Source organism: Scyliorhinus torazame, chromosome 18, assembly GCF_047496885.1.
Source record: "Scyliorhinus torazame isolate Kashiwa2021f chromosome 18, sScyTor2.1, whole genome shotgun sequence".
Taxonomy (NCBI): Eukaryota; Metazoa; Chordata; class Chondrichthyes; order Carcharhiniformes; family Scyliorhinidae; genus Scyliorhinus; species Scyliorhinus torazame.
This window is the reverse complement of record NC_092724.1, coordinates 162,042,906-162,067,330: the sequence shown is the minus strand read 5'-3', so window position 1 is coordinate 162,067,330 and position 24,425 is coordinate 162,042,906. Positions and strand designations below refer to the sequence as shown.

At 44.0% G+C, this 24,425-nt stretch overlaps 1 protein-coding gene across 2 annotated transcripts in view; it reads right to left on the bottom strand.

Annotated features, from left to right (window-relative positions):
• Positions 1 to 5,512: 5,512 nt before the first annotated feature.
• The window catches only part of crlf3 (cytokine receptor-like factor 3), a 62,691-nt gene continuing 43,778 nt past the window's right edge, over positions 5,513 to 24,425 (bottom strand). For both annotated transcript variants that reach the window (XM_072483798.1, XM_072483799.1), the window contains 6 exons: positions 20,982 to 21,066; positions 19,258 to 19,435; positions 16,678 to 16,900; positions 16,005 to 16,137; positions 10,713 to 10,825; positions 5,513 to 8,835 (listed from right to left, as the gene is read on the bottom strand). In XM_072483798.1, coding sequence (XP_072339899.1) covers positions 8,582 to 8,835; positions 10,713 to 10,825; positions 16,005 to 16,137; positions 16,678 to 16,900; positions 19,258 to 19,435; positions 20,982 to 21,066 — 986 coding nt within the window. In that variant the 3' untranslated portion in view covers positions 5,513 to 8,581. The remainder of the gene's footprint in view (positions 8,836 to 10,712; positions 10,826 to 16,004; positions 16,138 to 16,677; positions 16,901 to 19,257; positions 19,436 to 20,981; positions 21,067 to 24,425) is intronic.

Here is a 24,425-nt window from a genome sequence, read left to right as displayed (position 1 = left end):
AAGTGTGAAGTAGTTCTTTCATGGACCGGGAAAGGAGTGCTTGCCAGTTAACGTTTAGTAAATTAACTTCAATGTGATGAAGCCTCGATGGATAGGTCATGCAACATTGTAGCACAACAGCACAGATTTGATGGGTTGAGTCGCTGCAATTAAGCAGATGCTTCATTTTGAGCAGAGATATTCACACACTCGTGGAGTATTTAGAGTCGAAGCGAGGGCCGTTCGTTGGAAATGAGGCTCGTGCAGAGAAATGTGCCACTAAAGTAGGGCTGGTTCGTTGTACCAGATCTTCACTGAATTAAGGCACAAGGAACATGGAGCTGTCTCATTTGGAGGAGCTTCATTGCTTCATCTGCTAATGTGGGAACTCTGCCCTTGGATAGTGGCCATGTGAGTGATTGAAAAATGTTTTAAATTACACTTTAAATTTTGCCCACTCCTTCACAGTATCCATTCAGCATGTGATTTAAAAAAAAAAATTTAAATAAATTTAATGTACCCAATTCATTTTTTTTTCCAATTAAGGGGCAATTTAGTGTGGCCAATCCACCTAACCTGCACATGTTTGGGTTGTGGGGACGAAACCCACTCAAACACGGGGAGAATGTGCAAACTCCACACAGACAGTGACCCAGAGCCGGGATCAAACTTCGGCGCCGTGAGGCATCAGGGCTAACCCACTGTGCCACCGTGCTGCCCAGCATGTGATTCTTGAATGCCAGCCACAATCGGAACCCGAAACCACTCCACCAGATGTGCCGTGCTCAGTTACTTACTGGAAGCGGTGTTTGGAGAAGGAGCAGGAACAGCTAGATGCTGGCCACTGAGGCTAAGCGCAGTGAAACCTGAGAACTTGTAGAACTGAGGAATGGACCATTTGAAAATATACCGGCTAACCCGTTGATCGCCATTTTTCTACTATAATTCCTGAAGTATTGCCTCACCATAGTCATTTCACCGAGAAAATTGAATTATGTGAATGGGGTTTTGCAAGAGGTATTGAATAAAAATCCATGAGATTGTCTACATGTATGGTTTGCATTTACATTTATTGTAGACCCTAGGGTTTCAAGAAAGTGCGATGCCTGTCATGAGGACATCATCTCCTTCACCAAAGCGCATTAGTGAATCCGTTGGATTTTTACAATACTCCAGCATTTTTTTGTTTCCTGGTGCTAGCTCACAACATAACTTTGACAAGAATGTTAGTGTGACATGGTAGCTGTAACCACATGCCTACCATATCCAGCAACGTCCCAGGTCTTGTAGCATAGAAGTCGGTCCATGTTGTATGTTAGTTCTGAACCCTAATTTCCTGACTGTATCCCACTTTTTCCAAACGCATCCTGATTCCCTATCAAAAGATGACTTCAGTATCTATTTTGGTGATAAAGCGTTCCCAGGTGGTGGCAGGGGGCAGGAATGAGACATTCTGAATTTGACTTTCTTGTAATGAGCCTAAATGGATTTCCCCCTCTAATTAATCAGATGAAATAAATGGCCTTCTCCTAGCAATGTTTTGTAGTCTTAAACCACCTTTTTGTTCCAGGCACCAATTGTTCAAATATTTTCTAAATACTGGCATTATTCTAGATTAGCTGTACCTTTGATTTTATCTGTAAATAGGTAGTACACACAAGGCATTCTCATGCTGTCATCTCTGAATTGAAAATCGCTTATTGTCACAAGTAGGCTTCAAATGAAGTTACTGTGAAAAGCCCCTAGTCGCCACATTCCGGCGCCTGTTCGGGGAGGCTCGTAGGGGAATTGAACTGTGCTGCTGGCCTGCCTTGGTCTGCTTTAAAAGCCAGCGATTTAGCCCAGTGTGCTAATCCAGCCCCTAACAATTTTTAATTGTTAACATTTTTAACAATTTTAAAAGTTAGACTAGATTAAATCTGGTACCTTGGCACCAAATGTATTTTGAATATTGGGTTCTCTACTATCAACGTGAGAGTAACAAAACACAAGTTTTGATATTTTAATTTGGATTGAAACCCACCGCCTCTTGTCCTCTCTTAGTTTGAAGTTTAATTTAGCTTTGTTGGAAACATAAACATTATCGATAATGGTCTTTATTCTGAAGGTAGTAACACAATCGACGAATCTGTCTCGAGACATGATGCAGGTGGTTACATTTCATTTCTCTAACTTGCATGCAGCACTTTGATCCCTGATGTACGATCCCTGATGTACAAGTGCTCTTATTTATAAAATACTTCAGATGCTGGAAATCAAACAAAAAACGAAGGTGCCTGAAATACTCAGTAGCTCTAGCAACAGAGAGAAACGGAGTTAACACAGTCAAATATTACTCTACTTCTGGAGAGTCACCTTCAACGTGAAATATTAACCATTTCTCTCTCCAGATTCTGCCAGTCCTGTTGAGTTTTCAACGCCCTTAATTTCCTAATTGTATTTCAAATTTTATCCCTGAATTTGATACACGTGTAGGCTTTACACATTGAGCTCATCGTACCCGACAAGCTTCCCTCTTTTGTCATGTCATATCCGACCATGCAAGTTTCTTGGCATCCAATGAGCTCTTGATTTCGAAGGCCCTATGCTTTTTCACTATCTCCTCCTCCTTAAATACAATCACCGGTTTACCTTCAAGTACTTGAGATTACTTTGCTAAATTCAAGTCTCTGCCTTGTAAAACATGCCTTTTCCCAACTCAGAAATATTATCTTGGTCTATCTTTGTTCTTTTCCATAATACACTAAATCTAACTGAATTATGATTATCACTTGTTCAGCTTCATTTTCCAAAATCAAGAACTGCCCTGTCACTCGGCTTTGCTACATAGTTCCTGAATGCATTAAGAATTTTGCACCTATCCCTTTAAAAAAAAAAAATACAAAAATTCAGAGTACCCAATTAATTTTTTCCAATTAAGGGGCAATTTAGCGTGGCCAATCCACCAAGTCTGCACATCTCTGGGTTGTGGGGGTGAAACCCACGCAAACATGGGGAGAATGTGCAAACTCGACACAGACAGTGATCCAGAGCCGGGATCGAACCTGGGACCGCGGCACCGTGAGGCAGCAGGACTGCCCTATTTTGCACCTATCCTAGTTAATCTAAATTATATGGCCAATTTTTTGTTTCATCTCCGAACTACTTAATCATGCCCATTATATTTAAGTCCAAATTATTTGTAACACCACAGCAAAGGATGAAGTCATGAGTTCCCCACTCATCCAGTATAGCTGAAGTCCCCTACTGCTGTCCTATTTTGGAGATTATAGAATCCCTACATTGCTGGAGGCCATTCGGCCCATCAAGGCTGCACCAACCCTCTGACAGCACTCCACCTGAGTGCACTTCCTCTCACAATCTCAATAACCCCTTCACCAAACCTGCACATCCCAGGACACTTAAAGGGCAATTTATCATGGCCAATCCACCTGACCTACACATTCCTGGACTGGGAGGAAACCCCCGCAGACATGGGGAGAACATGCAAACTCAAGACAGTCACTCAAGGCCGGAATTGAACCCAGGTCCGACGCTGTGAGGCAGCAGCCTGGATCTCCCTATATTTTCTCTTTTCATAAATTGTGTACCCAGTTCATTTTTTCCAATTAAGGGGTGATTTAGCATAGCCAATCCACCTACCCTGCACATCTTTGGGTTGTGGGGGCGAAACCCACGCAGACATGGGGAGAATGCAAACCACACGGATAGTGACCCAGCACCGAGATCGAACCTGGGACCTCAGCACCGTGAGGCTGCAGGGCTAACCCACTGCGCCGCCGTGCTGCCCTTCATTTTCTCTTTTTAACTTAAAAAAAATAAATTTAGAGTACCCAATTATTTTCTTTCCAATTAAGGGCAATTTAGAGTGGCCAATCCACCTAACCTGCATATTTTTGGGTTGTGAGGGTGAAACCCACGCAGACACGGGGAGAATGCGCACACTCCACACGGACATTGACTCAAACCTGGGTCCTGTGCCGTATGCATCAGTCTAACCACGGTGCTGCCCTTAACTTTCTCTTGTCTGGGTGGGTTCTATAGACTAGGCAGCAGTGTGCTTGCTCATATTTGTTCTCCAGTTCAACCGCAAAAGGCTTCATTTGGTCCTGCTCGCATATTATCCCTCCTTGTACGACTCTTTAAATCAATATGCACTGCAGTGACTTCTGCTCCAGCTCTGAAAGCTGGAGCTCAAACTCCTACAGCCACCAATACTTTGTGCACATATGATTGTCCAGGATACACCTGTTGAGAGTTCCAATGTGGCACAGGAAGTACTTTCAGGACTAAATTGCCCTGCTTTAGCTAACCTTTCCAGAAATACAGTAGACTTGTCTCTAATATTGATAAGAAAAAAATCCTGCATAATGTTGCTTTGTCTCCTTGCCCCCTCAAACCCCCTTGGCTACTCTTGCATTTGTTGTTTATCCCTTCGACTCTGGTCCCAATTAAATTTCTGGTCCAGGCAGTTTCTCCTGTGCTCTCTGATTCTTAGAAACTGGCCCCTCAAAGACTGCCTCATAGTAAAATATTGATTAAGCCACTAGGAATATATATCGATCTGAAACACAAATGGCAACTACCTTCAACCGAATGTGAAAAAAAAACCAATTTCCTTGTTATCCATTGATCTGATGTTCCTGAATTTCCTGGTGTTGAGTATTTATCATGAGCTGTGACCCTGTCTTACCACTCCTCACCACATATTGGATGGTCTCGATTCTCCTCTGCCTTGTACTCAGTCTTTGTGTCACAGTCTGGTAAACTACAGATACTAACAAGTGAGTAATGGATGTTTTTTGGGGCTGGGGAAAGGTTTGTGGTGGAGTTCAGAGGTTGGGGACTTGACGGCACAATTTCAAAATTTGTGGATGATTAGAAACTTGAAAACATTTGTGAACAGTGAGGTTAGTGTAGAACTTAAAGGACATTGACAAGTTAGTGGAATGGACAGATACTAGATGAAGTGACTCATTTCAATAGAAAGACAGGCGGGAGAAGAGGGAAGAGTTGCATCTTTATTTTGTTGTCTCTCCAAGGGTGTGCGGCAGATGGACCTGGGTACTTTTGTGCGGAAGTTATAGAGTGCAGCAGGACTGGTTGAAAATGGTAAAAGCATTCCTTAGGTTTTATTAATAGGCATCAGCTGAAGTATTGCATCTAATTGTGGGTGTCACGTTTCAGAATATGAAGTGCGCTTAAAAGATTAATGCGAGTTTCTAGTGATGACTACCTTCTGCAAATCTTTCATAAGTTAGATTTGAGGACATTCAAAATTGAGGTATGTGGACAGTAGACGGGGAGAAAGGTGGCACTCTTGCAGATATAACGTAATTGGCAAAAGAAGAAAAAGCTTGGTCTGGAATGTACGTAGAGGCATTCAAAGGAGTAGGGTAATGAGAAAGCAGAAGATGGCTGCCTCTTGTGCTATTAAAGATTGAGCTGTGGGAGCAGTAGAAATACGTTTATTAAGCACGTAAACAAGCTGATACTATTCAGAGTAATTCTTCACAATGAGTATGCAAGATGGTTTAAAAAAAAAACATTTTCAACTTTTATTAGAAATACTGGTCATACATTTTCAAGATTAAAGGCGAGCAGATTTCACAGCCAGGGTGTGTGGCATAAGGCTAATGCAACAAAAAGAGAGAGGTAAAAAGTAGCACAAGAGTGAGACCCTGATCAACGTGGAGGTTTGTTCCTTTTTGATGAAGGTTGTAACAAAATCCTTGAGGCAATGGCTTAACACTTCTAACTTTACCACCCAAGGTAGACAATAGACCAGCCATTCTTGGAATCAGAGTTAGCTGCTGCTTGAAGGATTATGCAGTTCCAGTGCTGGTGGCCTCAGATACTTCACCTTCATTCTTGTTCTTTATAGAGCTGGGAGGATAGTTAACCCCTGCAGCTAGCCATTCCTCCCCACCCCCCCCCCACAACCAAATGCACAAATTTCCAGCCAGGAGTTGAAGGTGTATTGCTCCCCTGCCAGATATATACATATATTGGGACACAACTACAGTAGTACCACCACAGTCTACAGGCCTACATGAGAACTGGTCTGCCCCGATGCAGGAAACAAACCTAAATTTTTCTAAGGATCGTGGTTTAGCAGCACACGAGAAAGTAAATTTACTACCTTGTGTGCCTTTTAAAACCGTCATTTTGCTTCAAGTACAATTTAATACATTGGACTGTGAACCCTTTAAATATTCTTACATGCATCTTACTAGAATATTAGGGTTTAGAAGTCTGATATGTATATACGCACTTTTAAATACCGTGATTGTCCTATAGAAAAGTATGCTTGTATGTACAAAGAAAGGCACAATTCCTCTAATTGTTTTGGCACAGCTATTCACAGTGAAAGAAATGTGAAAATACAAAAGATAATCCACAAATTTCCAGCCAATGTTCACGTAGAAACTCATCAGGCTGTCGTTAGCACCTACGGATTTGAGATGCTGCAGTAACTGGCCAGCGAATATCGTCACTCCCTTAACATCGATATCAGCACAGCCATTTATAAATGGAAATATTAAATTTAGGATCTAAATTGGATATCCCAACCCAACCCAATTATACCTCAAAGTCAGTCCCCATTGTACCTGAAGTTTTAGTCTTCATTCCCTGTATCTGCACATGGAGCATCCATTAATACAAAAGCAGCAATGTCACAGTAAAAACACAGGCAAATTTCACCCTAGTTCAAGATCTTTTCAAGGATGCTTTAGAATTATAATTTTATTTGTTTTTATTTTGATCATCTAAAATTAGTGAGGAGAAATGGAACGCTCCATTTACCTGTCCCTGCCACATCCAACTTCTGATTTTCATTAATCTGCATATTCTTCAATTAAGGGCTTGCCCACAAAAGGAATGCACCAGGAACAATCTTCCCGAGGTCCCCCAAAATGTCAAACTGGACAATCCAGCAAATAATAGAATCCCTGATGGGAATAATAAGTGGTCCAGGAGTCACAGGTCCAGGCTGATGCTGTTCAAGGGATGTCTGTAATTCACGTCTTGGATTTTGAATCACTCGCAAGATGACCTCTTTCCCAGGACCGGTGCAGAGTTGATAGGCCGAATGGCCTCCTTCTGCACTGTAGGGATTCTATGATTACTCGGTGAAAGTAACCCAACAAAGCACTGGGAAGAGCAGTGCACAGCAGCTACATTAAACAAGAATCTACCTACTTAAGCGGGGGACGGGACCATTTTTCATTTATTAATAAATTCCCCTTTTTACTGCCAGTTGGTGATCTGTGTAACTGCTATCTAATATATAAAAAAACAAACTCAAATTTATAAAATGTAGAACTCACTATAACATGGAGTGGTTGAGGTGACCAGCACAAGGGGAAGCGAGATAAGCAAATGAGATTTGGGGGGTGGTGGGGGAGGTATGTTGGAGGAGGCATATAGGGAGCATTAATACAGGCATAGTCTTGCTACCTGAGTGGCCTGCATCTGTGTTGTAAACTCTTCAAATTTATTTTAAGAAATACTACTTGAGTACTCAATTATTTTTTTTCCAATTAAGGGGCAACTTAGCATGGTCAATCCACCTACCCTGCACATCTGTGTGTTGTGAGGGTGAGACTAACACAGACAGTGACCTGAGGCAGGGATCAAACCTGGGTCCTGAGCACCATAGGCACTGTGCCGCCCAATCAACTCATGTCGTCAGAGGTTTGCAAGTCGTCAATTCTCAGTCCATTGAAGCAACTAAATGTTTCCCATATTTTAAGACAGAACATTTGTAAACTAATTTCTCTAACTTACACCTTGCCAATGCACCACCATTTTTTAAAAAAGTGAGTGGGGCTGCAGGGATATTAAGATGTTTGTTTTGTGAATAGATATAAAAGTTCAAACCAGCTTTATTCTGCATACATCAGAGCCTGGGACAAATGGATCTAAAACCCTTTGTACTCTGGAGATTCTCTCATTGTTCAGTATGATTCTCTGCTGCACTTTGAACTCTTTATCAAGTACGGAAAATCTTCCTGCTGCACAACTTTCACCTTGTTCGACCAGATTCTAGGCATCAGTGACTCGTTGCGTTTGAAGGGCTGTACTGAATCATTTGTAACCTGGCATGTCTTTTGTTACAGAACAGAACCCTAGGTTGGGTAGTATAGGAAAAGTGTCATATCAAAAGGACACTCAGCATTTGTCGCCTATGACAAACGTTGAGCAAAATTCATCCTGGCAGAGCACCAAACACACACATGCTGGACTTCAGGAGTCTGTGTAACATAATTCCACACCGATAGATTGATTTCTGAATCACCAGGACTCCATTCAACACACAGAGGAATCAAGTCACTTTCCACTGCCTCTTGAGACTTTAAATATACCGTTAAGCCTTTCTTTAATTACTGGAAGGATAATAAAAATGCCCCTTTGCTTTCCTTCTCCACCTTCAACACAATTCAGTAGCTCAGGGCTTCTCCAACAACGGGATTTTTAAAAGCTAGAACACGAGGGCCATCTTTACTGTGAAGCTTCCAGCGTTTGCACAGGCATGGAGTAGCCATATCTCGAGTGCTAACAGATCCCATTAGAAGTGAGGATTTATCCCTCACCAAGTCTAAAATACCAGTATTTTCCAACCCGGATACACAAAGGAACATCCAAAATATAAGGCTGCGCAAGGCTGATCGAGCAGCCAGTCAAACACCACTTCTCGATTTCCAGAGCTTATGATTACTCGAAGCTTGAAACTAGCCGCGTCGTTGAAACCCGAACCCAGGCTGACAACTTCCATGTCAAAGGTCACCGATGACCCAGTAGAAACACAAGGCAGCTGGTTGGTCATTTCTTTGCCATTCACAAATACAGCCCCTGGAAAATAAAATTCTGAAATGAGTTATTCAGACACAGGAATTGGCCATCACTAGCAAACGGTAGCATTTATCACCTAGAATACTGAAAAGTTTATGCCGTTTATCTAAGGGACGATACGCTGGCATTGTAGGCAGTCCAGAGAAGATTCACGAGGTTGATCCCAGATATGAAGGGGTTTTCTTTTGAAGAGGTTGGGTCTGTACTCATTGGAGTTTAGAGGAATGCAAAGCGACCTTATTGAGACAAATCGGATTCTCAGGGGGTTTGACAGGGTCGATGCTGAGGGGTTGTTTCCTCTTGTGGAAGAGTCAAGGACTAGAATGCATAATCTCAAGAGTAAGGGGTTGCTCATTTAATACAGAGGTGAGGAAATTCTTCGCAGAGGGTACTAATCAGTAGGATTCTTTACTTTGGAGGCTGGGCCATTAGGTATGTTCAAGAGACACAGATTTTTAATCAGCGAGGGAACCAAGGGTTATGGGGATAAGGCAGGAAAGTGGAATTGAGGATCATCATTACTGATCAGTCATGATCTCATTGAATGGTGGAACAGACACGATGGGCTGAATGGTCTACTTCTGCTCCTACGTCTCATGGTCTTAATCACCTAGCTGTAATTCTCCTCGAGAAGGTAGCAGTGAATATGACGGAGTGGCGTGCCAGGCCACTTCAGAGGGCAGTGAAGGGTCAATGCACTGTTCTTGGTTTGGAGTCACACGTTGGCCAGACCAAGAAAAGACCGCAGATTTCCTTCCCTGAACCAGATAGGTTTGGATAGCAATCAAGTAGTTTAATGTCAAAGCCACTGATACTAGCTTTTCATTCCAGATTTATTTAATTAACTGGATATAAAATCCTCAACTGCCATGGTGGAATTTGGATTCATGTCTCTGGATCATTAGTCCAGGTCTGTGGATCCCTAGTCCAGTAACATAACCCACTGTGCAACATCGCCCGGAATCAAATCTAATGTGCAGACTGCTATAGGGTGGCGAAACAGAGACTCAAAATTCAGCAATGAGACAATAGATAGTTTGCAGCAATGGGAATTGGAGCAAGTGGCCAATTGAACGCTTTCAGCTTCTGTCATTTCACATCACACGGTCTGTCTGATATATTGATATTGCACCGTTTTCATATCTCAGGAACTCAAACACACAATAAATTGCTCTGAAATTCAGAGATCCTTGTTAAGGAGGCAGCTGCTTCGTGCAGAGTTAACACGTTCTTGACTAATGCCTTCTCTTTCTGGGATATTCAGAATTCATCTGGGCCGCCAGGACAGGGCTCACCGGCTGCGGTTCCGGCTTCTTGCCCGTTTAGTAACCTTCGGGGAAATGCATCACTTTCTCAGCACTGCCCTGCAGTGTAGTATCAGTACGGACAAGATGAAACTCCTGGTACTTTGCTTGAACTCTGCTATCAACTGAGCTAAGCAAACAGAGCTGCACAATGCCATGGTCCATACCCAGTCTCTGCTCAGGCACCCAATTTCAGAGCTTGTACCTCAGATTGAGAGGGATGACCCTGCTCCATAATGCTCTGTAGTAACACCAGTTTGATGGCACTATGCTTGCATGTTGCTAACTAGATGACCTCCAGATGGGAGTAAGCGCACTGTAACAATTGCACTCCAATGTTTTCTTTTGCATTACTTTTGTTCCAGAGGATCTTGGAGCAACAATTATAAAAGCAATTAGCTACTATTTAGAGTCTTCATTCAGACATAGCAGGATGTTGGGACACCTCCAGTGAACTCCCATTGTCACCATCAAGATTCTCACATGTATAGGACAACTTTGGAGAGACAGAAAGAACGACCCTTGGAGAAGCCGCTCTGACCCACACAAAACAGCCCCATTCAGTTTCTTTACCATTTGAACTGATGCAAACAGCCTTGTCTCTCTGCAAGGAATCACACTCATTCTGTGGCTCGACACACACGCCGATACTGTCTCTCTTATCTGGTAGTCCCGTCGCCTCCATTCTGGGAACAAAATAAAAACACCATCTGTTAAAAATTCTCTCCTGAATCCCATGTTTGCCAATGGCAAGTTGGTGCTGATGAAATAAGAGGAACAAACTTGCATCTGAATAGCCTCTGTCTCATAAGTCAAGATACAAACTCTTATAAGAACTAGGAACAGGAGTAGGCCATCTGGCCCCTCGAGCCTGCTCCGCCATTCAATGAGATCATGGCTGATCTTTTGTGGACTCAGATCCACTTTCTGGCCCGAAAACCATAACCCTCAATCCCTTTATTCTTCAAAAAACTATTTTTATCTTTAAAACATTTAATGAAGGAGCCTCAACTGCTTCACTGGGCAAGGAATTCCATAGATTCACAACGCTTTGGGTGAAGAAGTTCCTCCTAAGCTCAGTCTTAAATCTACTTCCCCTTATTTTGAGGCTATGCCCCCTAGTTCTGCTTTCACCCGCCAGTGGAAACAACCTGCCCGCATCTATCCTATCCCCTTCATAATTTTATATGTTTCTATAAGATCCCCCCTCATCCTTCTAAATTCCAATGAGTACAGTCCCAGTCTAATCAACCTCTCCTCGTAATCCAACCCCTTCAGATCTGGGATTAACCTAGTGAATCTCCTCTGCACATCCTCCAGCGCCAGTACGTCCTTTCTCAGGTAAGGAGACCAAAACTGAACACAATACTCCAGGTGTGACCTCACTAACATCTTATACAATTGCAGCACAACCTCCCTAGTCTTAAACTCCATCCCTCTAGCAATGAAGGACAAAACTCCATTTGCCTTCTTAATCACCTGTTGCACCTGTAAACCAACTTTTTGCGACTCATGCACTAGCACACTCAGGTCTCTCTGCATAGCGGCATGTTTTAATATTTTATTTGAATAATAATCCCTTTTGCTGTTGTTTCTACCAAAATGGATAACCTCACATTTGTCAACATTGTATCCCATCTGCCAAACCGTAGCCCATTCACGTAACCTATCCAAATCCCTCTGCAGACTTCCGGTATCCTCTGCACTTTTTGCTTTACCACTCATCTTAGTGTCGTCTGCAAACTTGGACACATTGCACTTGGTCCCCAACTCCAAATCATCTATGTAAATTGTGAACAATTGTGGGCCCAACACTTATCCCTGAGGGACACCACTAGCTACTGATTGCCAACCAGAGAAACACCCTCATTAATCCCCACTCTTTGCTTTCTATTAATTAACCAATCCTCTATCCATGCTTCTACTTTACCCTTAATGCCATGCATCTTTATCTTATGCAGCAACCTTTTGTGTGGCACCTTGTCAAAAGCTTTCTGGAAATCCAGATATACCACATCCATTGGCTCCCCGTTATCCACCGCACTGGTAATGTCCACAAAAAATTCCACTAAATTAGTTAGGCACGACCTGCCCTTTATGAACCCATGCTGCGTCTGCCCAATGGGACAATTTCCATCCAGATGCCTCGCTATTTCTTCCTTGATGATAGATTCCAGCATCTTCCCTACTACCGAAGTTAAGCTAACTGGCCTATAATTACCCGCTTTCTACCTACCTCCTTTTCTAAACAGTGGTGTCACGTTTGCTAATTTCCAATCTGCCGGGACCACCCCAGAGTCTAGAGAATTTTGGTAAATTATCACTAGTCCATTTGCAATTTCCCTAGTCATCTCTTCTAGCACTCTGGGATGCATTCCATCAGGGCCAGGAGACTAGTCTACCTTTAGCCCCATTAGCTTGCCCATCACTACCTCCTTAGTGATAACAATCATTTCAAGGTCCTCACCTGTCATAGCCTCATTTCCATCAGTCACTGGCATGTTATTTGTGTCTTCCACTGTGAAGACCGACCCAAAAAACCTGTTCAGTTCCTCAGCCATTTCCTCATCTCCCATTATTAAATCTCCCTTCTCATCCTCTAAAGGACCAATATTTACCTTAGCCACTCTTTTTTGTTTTATATATTTGTAGAAACTTTTACTATCTGTTTTTATATTCTGAGCAAGTTTACTCTCAGAATCTATCTTACTCGTCTTTATAGCTCTTTTAGTAGCTTTCTGTTGCCCCCTAAAGATTTCCCAGTCCTCTAGTCTCCCACTGATCTTTGCTACTTTGTATGTTTTTTCCTTCAATTTGATACTCTCCCTTATTTCCTTAGATATCTATGGTCGATTTTCCCTCTTTCTACTGTCCTTCCTTTTTGTTGGTATAAACCTTTGCTGAGCACTGTGAAAAATCACTTGGAAGGTTCTCCACTGGTCCTCAACTGTTTCACCATAAAGTCTTTGCTCCCAGTCTACCGTAGCCAGCTCTTCTCTCATCACATTGTAATCTCCTTTGTTTAAGCACAAAACACAAGGGTTTGATTTTACCTTCTCACCCTCCATCTGTATTTTAAATTCCACCATATTGTGATCGCTCCTTCCGAGAGGATCCCTAACTATGAGATCCTGAATCAATCCTGTCTCATTACACAGGACCAGATCTAGGACCGCTTGTTCCCTCGTAGGTTCCATTACATACTGTTCTAGGAAACTATCGCGGATACATTCTATAAACTCCTCCTCAAGACTGCCTTGACCGACCTGGTTAAACCAATCGACATGTAGATTAAAATCCCCCATGATAACTGCTGTACCATTTCTACATGGATCAGTTATTTATTTGTTTATTGCTTGCCCAACCATAACGTTACTATTTGGTGGTCTGTAGACTACTCCTATCAGTGACTTTTTCGCCTTACTATTCCTGATTTCCACCCAAATGGATTCAACCTTATCCTCCATAGCACCGATGTCATCACTTAGTATTGCCTGGATGTCATCCTTAAATAACAGAGCTACACCACCTCCCTTACTATCCATTCTGTCCTTCCGAATAGTTGATACCCTCGGATATATAACTCCCAGTCGTGACCATCCTTTAACCATGTTTCAGTTATGGCCACTAAATCATAGTCATTCACAATGATTTGCGCCATCAACTCATTCACCTTATTCCGAATACTACGAGCATTCGGGTATCAACAGATTGGGTATACAAATCACAAGTTGCTAACCTCCCCACTCCAAACATAAACCAATACAGATTAAGAGCTGGTTTATAAAATAATTTAAAAACTATTATCCATAAAAAGTGACTTTCAATTTGCAATACCTTGAAATAAATGAATGGGACAAATGGACATACAGAACAAGAGATACTTAATGAACAGTACAATGTGCTGTTCCATATAGACAATGATATGCAATTTTATAGCAATCCTTATACACAATTGAAAGTGTGTTATATTGAAATGGTGGAAGGAAAAGTTTAAAATTAAAGAGTAGGTTGGGAAGTGAAAGGCACAGGGGATTAGATTCCAACCTGTTACTCACATGAACATACAAACAAGGAGGAGTGGGCCATTCAGCCCCTCAAGTCTGATCCACCAGCTGGGGGTGCTGGCAACGGCGCCGCTGCCGCTCCCTCCAAGGAGATATACCACGGGCCCGGTGGTGGTGGCGGCCCTCAAAATTTGGGGGCAGTGGAGGCGGCATAGGGGGGGGGGGGGGGGGGGAAGTTAGGGCCTCGGCGTGGACCCCATTACGGGGGAACCACCGGTTTGCCCCAGGAAGAACAGGTGGAGGGTTTTCGGGGTGGCACAGGGCAGGGATACGAAAGTTGGGGGACCTGTTTGTGGACGGGAAGTTCGCGAGCTTGGGTGAGCTGGAGAAGTACGGGCTCCCCCCGGGGAACACCTTCAGGTACTTACAGGTAAGGGCGTTTGCCAGGCGGCAGGTGGTGGAATTCCCACGGCTACTGCCACACACAGTACAGGACAGGGTGCTCTCGGGGGGGTGGGTGGGAGTGGGGAAGATCTCGGAAACTTACCAGGTGATGCAGGAGGAGGAGGAGGCCTCGGTGGTGGAGTTGAAAGGTAAGTGGGAGGAGGAGTTGGGAGAGGAGATCGAAGAGGGGATGTGGGCAGATGCCCTAGGGAGGGTGAACTCTTCCTCTTCATGCGCGAGGCTCAGCCTCATACAGTTTAAGGTGCTGCACAGGGCACACATGACCGGGACAAGGATGAGCAGGTTCTTTGGGGGCGAGGACAGGTGTGTTAGGTGCTCAGGGAGCCCAGCAAATCACACCCATATGTTCTGGGCATGCCCAGCGCTGGAGGAATTTTGGAAGGGCGTAGCGAGGACGGTGTCGAGGGTGGTAGGATCCAGGGTCAAACCGGGCTGGGGGCTCGCAATATTTGGGGTGGCAGAGGAGCCGGGAGTGCAGGAGGCGAAAGAGGCCGGAATTCTGGCCTTTGCGTCCCTGGTAGCCCGGCGAAGGATTCTCCTTCAGTGGAAAGATACAAGGCCCCCAAGCGTGGAATCCTGGATCAGCGATATGGCAGGGTTCATTAAATTGGAGGGGGTGAAATTCGCCTGGAGAGGGTCGGTACAAAATCCACCATTTAATACAGTCATGGCTGATCGGATAGGAACCTTGCTCGGCCCAAGACCGTCAGAAACTTCAGAGAGTTGTGAACACCGCCCAGTCCATCACGTGAACCCACCTTCCATCCATTGACTCTGTCTACACCTGCCGCTGCCTGAGAAAAGCAGGCAGCATAATCAAAGACACCTCCCACCCGGGTTATTCGCTCTTCCATTGGGCAGAAGATACAAAAGTCCGAGAACACGCACGAACAGATTCAAAAACAGATTTTTCCCCGCTGTTACCAGACTCCTGAATGACCATCTTATGGATTGACCTGGTTAATACTACCTGGTTAATACTATGAAGCCCTGTATGCTTCATCCGATGCCAGCGTCTATGTATTTACATTGTGGACCTTGTGTTGCTCTATTACATATTTTCTTTTCATGTATTAAATGACCTGTTTGAGCTGCACACAGAAAAATACTTTTCACTGTACCTCGGTACATGTGGCAATAAACAAATCCATCCATCTATTTGCCTCAATCTTTTTTTCAGCCAAGCATCTAAGCAGCTCTGTGAATTTGCTGTCCCTACAGTCTGCCCAAGCAATCTGTCTCCCACATCGGACACTTTGGATAGAGTGTGATCAATCCAAAACTCTCAGAAGACAGCTGGGGGTGAACTAAGTCGGAGTTTGCAATCTCAACAGTTACACTTACGGTAAATAAGTTTAAAAAACATCAATAATGGCAGCAGTAAAGTACTTACCTAAATGTCAGTGTCAGTCCACTGGTGTAGGTGGGCTCCTTGGAGTACAACACACCAGATAAAGGAGAATCATTCCTGAGCGCCATGTCTCTATGACTGCTGAGACTGAACCCTTCGCAACCTGTGATCCACTCTGTGAACAAGATTCAACATGATGACTGCACAGTTCTGTCTATTTAGTCCTCGCTTAGTTAAGGATTTACCCTTAGTATCACAGCAATATTGCCCTTGTCCCTTGGATGAAAACATTCTGTATATCCTGTGTAGATATTAAAGCAGCACAATGAAGGCGGAGTTATATTCTGGGTAACTAAGGCAGAGAGACCAGGAAGGTTTTAGTTTTAATCTGTGCTGATTTAACTGATGTCTGATGGGCTGACTGGCTTTAGCGCTCCTGGTCTGAGTGTGCGTGTGGAGGGTGACAGAGAGAGCAGGAGGCAGGGAAAAGAGAGGTGAGCGAGAGGAGAGAAAAGGAGAGAGAGGAGAAAGAGGGGAGAGAGAGAGCGCGAGAGAAATAAAGCGAGGGAGAGAATAGGAGACAGAGGAGGAAGGAGGTAAAGAGAGACCAAGTGAGCACAGCAGAAAGAAGAGAGAGACAATAGATGTCCCCGGGCGGGAGTGAGTGAACAAACTGAACAATCCTAAGAGCAATGCCGTTAATGGACTAACTGACCGTGTGCAGTCAGAGTGGTGTACCCGCTCTGTGGAATACTCCAAGGGCTCCACTCGATGCGTCCTTCGCCCCGCGCGCACACACGGAACGTGTAGCTAACATTCGGGTCAATGTGCAAAACTACAAATTCAGTATCAGGTCCAACGTAGACATCGTTGAATTGGTAGGCGGTGTTTTTACAGAACTGCAGCCGATACTCCTGTGCCACAAAGTCATCGTCATCCTAACAGCAAAACACAAGACATCATTAACATTTCATGCGTAATTGCACCTCCTAGCATGGCAGTGAGCCAGAGACCAGGAAGGGTCACCACCACCAACCCATCGCTCCATATTCACTGACTGACACTGGCTTGAGTATGGACAGCAGAATGAGTGAACTGAGACTGCAAATATTGGGTGCTATTTACACTGGAGATTCAGTCAGATCTAAAGCTGCAAAAATCAAATCGGGACCATTTTAAACTCAAAGACAGGAATTGAAGCTGAACAGGGCAATACAGCAGACCAGAGGGCTTTTCCAGCATTTTCTGCTAATGCTTCAGATGGACAGCAGCCACAGTATTTTCTATTTTGCAACAAATGAAGCTCATTTGTTCCCTCTGGTGGCTGCTCTCAGAATTGTCACAGGTTCCCTCCATTAGAAGCATGGAGCCATTTGGCCCATCGTGCTGTGTTGGCTGTCTAATTGGTCCCCCCTGCTCCCCCAGTGTGCTCTTTTCCCATAGCCCTGCATTTAAAAAAAAAATTCCAGTCTCTATTCAATTCTTTGTGAAGTTACTAAATCTGCGTCCCTTTCCAGGCAACGCACTCCAGATCACAGCTGACTCTGCGTAAAAATAATTCCCGTCTTATAGAATCATGGAACATAGTGCCGAAGGAGGCCATTCGGCCCATCGAGTCTGCACCAACCCACTTAAGCCCTCACTTTCACCCAATCCCCGTAACCCAATAACCCCTCCTAACCTTTTTTGGACACGAAGGGCACGAATTAATCATGGCCAATCCACCTAACCTGCCCGTCTTTGGACTGTGGGAGGAAACTGGAGCACCCGGAGGAAACCCACGCAGACACGGGGAGAACGTGCAGACTCCGCGCAGACAGTGACCCAGCGGGGAATCGAACCTGGCGCTGTGAAGCCACAGTGCTAACCACTATGCTACCCTGCTGCCGGCCTCTCTGGCTCCTTAGCCAATTACCTTCAAATTTATGTCCTCTGCCCAGGAGAAACAGTTCCTTCTTTTTATCAAAATCCCTCAATTTTGAATACCTCTATTAAATTACATTCAAATATTTGACTTGGAAAGTGAATAACGCAGTCATGTATCATTCAGGGTGTCAACTCAACACAATCAGCAATCTTTTTGGGGGGGGACAAGGGAAGAGAAATATTAATTCAGTGAGGGGATATCAGTCAATAACTTTACTACCACTCACCATCCAAAAGGAGTGAGATTTAGGACAGGGCGCAAGGTGCTTGCTACTCTGTGGAACACCCCTCAAGCCCTGTCCAACAAGAGAGAAATCCTGGCAGCTTTGCCTTTAGTGGACTAACTAACCCGATGCAGAGAGAATGGTGGACCCTCTCTCTGGGTGTCAGACAAGCAGCAGTGTAAATGTTCCCATGTACTCAGCTTGTCCAGTCCTCGAGTGAGTGTCCTGCCTCCCAGAGGAACTGCAGTGGCAGGCTCAGGGAAAGAAATCATCATTATGCTGGTCAGCTGTCCACCCAGACTGGACATCCACAGGCAGCCCGTCAGCTTTGGGCCCTGGGATGATCAGGAAGCCTGGGGAGTGTCAGACCAGTGATCAGGTAAAGGGAGCCGAGTAAGGGGACACACAAAAATAAGTTTTAAACTTACATGACAAAGGTCCCTCGTGGCAACCCAGCAGGTTTTATCCTGCTCCATGCCAGGATAAAATTGCATTGGGTAGCGCTGGTGCCTATGGCGCTGAGGACCCGGGTTCGATCCCAGCCCCAGTCACTGTCTGTGTGGAGTTCGCACATTCTCCCTGTGTCTGCGTGGGTTTCACCCCCACAAACCAAAGATGGGGTTAGGTGGAATGGCCACACTAAATTTCCTCTTATTGGAAAAAAATAATTGGGTACTCTAAATTTATTTTTTTGTTTAAATTGCTTTGGGGGCCAAATGAAGTCATACTGCCCCAATTGGCACGTATTCACCAGGTTTCCACCCATGTTAGACAGGCTGCTCAACTACCCAGGGAAACAGGCATTATAACGGCCACAGGGCAGTAACACAACAAGCTCACCACCTGGATCATAATGCCTGTTCCAGCACAAGCTAATTGAATGTGAACAAGCTCCCACTCCGGTTCCTGTGGCAGCTTCTCCCACAAGGTCAGCAGGCTCTGGGTTAGCTCCGAAACCAGTCTGACATTGTAGTCTCTTTTCAGATGAATGAAACAGTCCCCACACATTATAATTTTCCATTAACTCTTCTTGGTAAAGGATGAAGTGCAGAGGAAAGAGGAGGTGGTGAAGGGAGATGGGGAAAGAGGAAGAAATCTCTCCATATGAGGAGCCATATTCCGATCTATTTTGGAGATTTCCTCACCTTGCACCATCGGACAAGGATCCCTCCGGGCCTTTCAGTCAGTTCCTCTATCTGGACAGGAGGATGGGATGCAATCGCTCCATGGCTAAAGATTCGATCCTTGACAAAACCAAGCAAGCTTTCTTCTAACTGAGCCGATAAACATGGCACCTCTGCCAGCGAAGGGACTTCCGGCAAACTGGATTAAAAACAAACCCGAGGGGGGAGAAAAAAAAATAAACTTTTCGGTAAACACACAGCAGGACTTCAGATAGCATGACACCCAGCCATTCCAGAGGGTATTTCAAAGTCAACATTGCTGTGGCTCTGGAGTCACGTATAGGCCAGACGAGGTAAGGATGACAGATTTCCTCCCTGAAAGGATACTGGTGAACCAGATGGGTTTTTACGACAATCGACAATGGTTTCATGGTCATCTTTAGACTTTTAATTCCAGATTTTTATTGAATTCAAATTTCACCAGCTGCCCTGGTGGGATTCGAACCGGGGTCCCCAGAGCATTACCCTGGATTATTAGTCCAGTGACAATACCACTGTTCCACTGCCACTTATTGACAGCCTCCTCCTTTGAATAATAAAAACACACAGGAATGGAAGGCAGTGACTAGGAGTCTGTGTTAGTACCTCATCTGTTCACATTATACATCAATAATTTGGACCAGGGAACTAAGCATATTATCTCCGAATTTTCAAATGATACAAAGCTGGGTGGGAGGAAGATGCAGTGTGATTTGGACAGGCTGAGTGAGGGGGAATGTGCATATCTAATGCAATTTGGGGCGGAACGGTAGCGCAGTGGCTAGCACTGATGCTTCACAGCTTCAGGGTCACAAGTTCGACCAGGGTCCCAGGTTCGATTCCCAGCTTGGGTCACTGTCTGTGTGGAGTCTGCACGTTCTCCCAGTGTGTGCGTGGGTTTCCTCCGGGTGCTCCGGTTTCCTGTGAAGCAACAGTGCTAACCACTGTGCTACCGTGTCGTCCATCACACTTTCAAAGCAGTGCATTCCAGATCCTAAACACTCACGGTGTAGAGATTATTCCTCAAGTCGCCTTTTCTTTTGCCAAGTATGCTGGTGCTAGACCCTTCTGCCATTGGGAAGTTTCTCTGTATCTGCTCTGCCCAGTGTCTTCAGGGTTTTTACCACCTCTACGGAATCTCCTCTCGGCTTTGCCTGGTCTTAAGCCTCTCGGAGAAAGAGCACAAAAGTATGACTTTAAATGTCCAATGAAGGTAGATGAATGCTCTGTTTACCATTGCTTCTAACGCCTCTCGGCAATGCAGCACTCCCTCAGTGCTGCACACGGTGTCAGCCTGCATTGTTTGATCATACCCATATACTCTGTGCTCGCCTTTATAATATAATAATAATATTTATTGTCACAAGTAGGCTTACATTAACACTGCAATGAAGTTACTGTGAAAATCCCCTAGTCGCCACATTCTGGCACCTGTTTGGGTACACGGAGGGAGAATTCAAAATGTACAATTTACCTGACAAACACGTCTTTCAGGACTTGTGGGAGGAAACCGGAGCACCCGGAGGAAACCCTCGCAGGCACGGGGAGAATGTGCAGACTCCGCACAGACAGTGACCCAAGCCGGGAATCAAACCTGGGACCCTGGAGCAGTGAAGCAACAGTGCTAACCACTGTGCTACCGTGCCGCTCCATTTAAAATGAAGGAAAAGCGAGAAATAATTTGATCAAGTAGAAAAAATACCGACCTGTCAAGTTGGATCTGCAGAGCTTTTTTTGTGAAGTTTTTGAGTTTCTCCTCCTCTGCCGTTCCACAGAGCACAGCAACCTCTCCTGTAAAATAGTGAAAGACTGTCAACTTAGCAGCATCTGCAAGCTGAGCCCGTTATTCCAACATTTCTGTCCATCTGCCATTCCACATCTACCATAAAACCTCTTAATCTTCAAAATGAGTGTTTAACCAAACTAATGAGAATTTAAAGCCGAAAAACCGGCAGTTTAACCCAGCTGGTCTGAGCCAGTGTTTATGTTTTGCACAAGCATCCTTTCACTCCACCTGATCTCACCCTATTACTACGTCATCCTGGTTACCCAGCTTCGGGCGAGTTCTCTCAAACTCAGTACAGTGGATTTACATTGTATTCACACACAATCACTGAATTGGTGACTTTTAAAGCTCTCATTCAAAGAAAATGACTGGGAACCCTCTCGGAACTAATATCTTGCCCAGAGTTGTGACTCTGTGGTCTGGATTTGGATTGTGTAGTCTTGAGCGCGAGTAGTATATTTCTGGGATTTATCTACTGTGCAGTCAGCTGTTCAAGCCTCAGCAGCACCGGAATGAATGTCAGAATTTCAGATGTGTTGTTTTATATGTATTTGGTGCAGTAAGTGTTGAAAGCCTGGGTTACTTTGTGTGACTGCTGCAGTAGTGTTTTGGTTTAGAATCCTGGTTTGAAAGGTTTCAGGAACCAAAGGGTGCAGTTAAGAACATCGTAAATGTTTGGGCTAATGGAGTTTTGTTTGGATTGAAGGGAGTTCCCAGTGGAGCTGATCAGACACATTGTGTTTCAGCTTGGTACGATGATGTCATTCATGGTGTCTCTTTAAGAAATGCTTTTGTCGTATCACATGGCTTCAGTGATCTCATTGTGGGGGTGGAGCTGGGCTGTGGCTCGGTAGGTTTTACTTTCGCTTTGAGTTTGGACTGGTTTTGAACTGCACAGGTTGAAACAAGCGTTTCTCCATCTTAATTTTAAAAGTTGTTTTGAGACTGTTTGATAACTTAAAAGAGCTAATTGCTTTCTGGAAGGAATTTGAACCAAAGAGTATCAATAACAAGTCTGATACCAGTAAGAATGCCGTGTGCTGGGCCACATCTTTGAAAAGGGGTTTCTGCTTTTACTTGGATTTTGTTATTGAATTGAAACAGTTAAGGGGGCATTCATTAAGGGTTAGACATAGATTACTGTAGCTGTGTGGGGTCTGTGTGTTTGTAGTTGATAACATTCTTACTGTGTGTGTTTATACAAATGTTAACTAAATTCGTAGAATAAAGCTTGTTCTTTCATTAAAAGTGCCCAAGAACTCTGTTGAATAACACCTGAAAGGCAGGCGCTTGTGCTCATCGTAACCAAAATTAATAAAAAGTTATAGGTCAGCTGGACTCCATAATACATTTTGGAATTGTTAAACCCTGGCCCATTACAATGGGAGGAGCTACGGTAGCAGGAATCTTGCAGAAACACAGTTTAGTTGAGTTTTAGATTGGGATGTGAGCAGGAGTCAAGCAGCTGCTCTCACCGCAGTTCAGTTAAAGATGTGTCTGTAGACAGATTAGCAGTTTCTTTCCAAGCAGTTCAGCATCGTGTGGCTGGAAAGTGAGCTGAAACAAGCTGAGAAGCAGCTTCTGAAGAAATAAAACCAGAGTTTCTGCATGGTTCTGACAGAATTCAGATCTAGCTCTTACAACAACCTCAAGGTTGAGTATCCAGACATCTCTGCTCAGCAGGTATTCCGGAGTGCTAACTGTATTTGAAAATGGATTGAGAGCGGAGATGGCATGTTTGAGTGGGAATAAAGGTAGCAGTTAAGGGTTATTGTGTCACTGTATTAATTAGCATTGCTTAAGGGGTAATTGTAAATTATTTTCTGATGTGATGTTAAAGATATTTTAATACTGTGTTAGTAATAAAGTGTGATTTAATATCCCATATCCCTGCTTTGGGTGAAATCATTCCTGGAGCGAAGTATCCTTTCTTCACAGTCTTACAAAATGAAAATAAAGTATTGGGGTTTCTGACCCGTATCCTAGCCACTGTTGGGGCCTGGTCCAGGATCGTAATATCCCACTGAGTACCTGACACAATCTGAACAAAATCGCAATGGAACCTCTTGCGCTCTGACATTATTAAGCAGCTTTGTAACCAACATGCCTGCTTGCAAACTGCCCCTACTCACAGCCCAGAGAGAAGTGTAAAGGACTGTCGGCAATTAAAAATTAAGAGAAAGGCAGGCTTTATTTATATGTAACATCATTCACAATTCTGGATGTCTCAAAGTGCTTTACAATTTTTGAATTGTAGTCACTATTCTAATGTAGGAAGCCTAGCAGCCAACTTATGCACAGCAAGCTCCCACAAACAGCAATGTGATAGAGACAAGGTAATCTGTTTTTTTTTAAATAAAAGAAAAGATGCAGGTTGAAGAATAAATATTTTCCAGTTGACCAGGAGAAATCACTGTTTCAAATAAAATCGCACTATGGAAACTTTTACATCCACTCAAGCGGGTAGAAATCTTGGTTCAACATCTCATCCAAACACAGCACCTCGGACAGGGCAGCACTATTATGATCCCGAACCAATCCCCAACAGTTGCTAGGATACCGGACAGAAACCCCAATATTTTATTTAATTATAAGACAGAGGAAAGGATATTTTGCTGCAGGAATGATTACACACACAAATAGGGATATAGTGTAGTAAAACAAGCTTGATTACTTACACATTATTACTAACTTTGACATAAAGACAATAGCTTTCAATTACCAGTTTAAAAAAAAAATTAGAGTACACAATTCTTTTTTTCCAATTAAGGGGTCATTTAGCGTGGCCAATCCACCTAACCAGCACATCTTTGGGTTGTGGGGGCGAAACCCACGCAGACACGGGGAGAATGTGCAAACTCCACACGGACAGTGACCCAGAGCCGGGATAGAACCCAGGTCCTTGGCGTGTGAGGCAGCAGTGCTAACCACTGCGCCACCGTGACGCCCCCTTTCAATTACCAGTTAAACAATGCTGACCAATACAATGAAACAATCCTAACTGCTATCTTTATCTCCACTCAAACAACCCATCTTAAGTCACAATCCACTTTTAAATACAGTTAGCAGACTCAGGCATACTTGCTGTAAAGATAAGTCTTGGATAAATAACTTTGAGAGATTGATATTCTTCAGGATGCAGCTTGCAGATTCTTGCCCGTCTCAAACTTCTGTTTCAGCTGCCAGCCTTTCCAGAAACCACTGTTCTATTCACAGTGAAAATCTTTTTACCTAAACTGTTTTGAGAAAAGCTGCCGGTCTGTCCAAAGGCAAACCTTTAATTGACTGTTCCTCCAGAAACTGCTAGTCAGCTCACAGACAGATCTTTAACTGAACTGGACTGAGAGCACAGCTTCTATCTCCT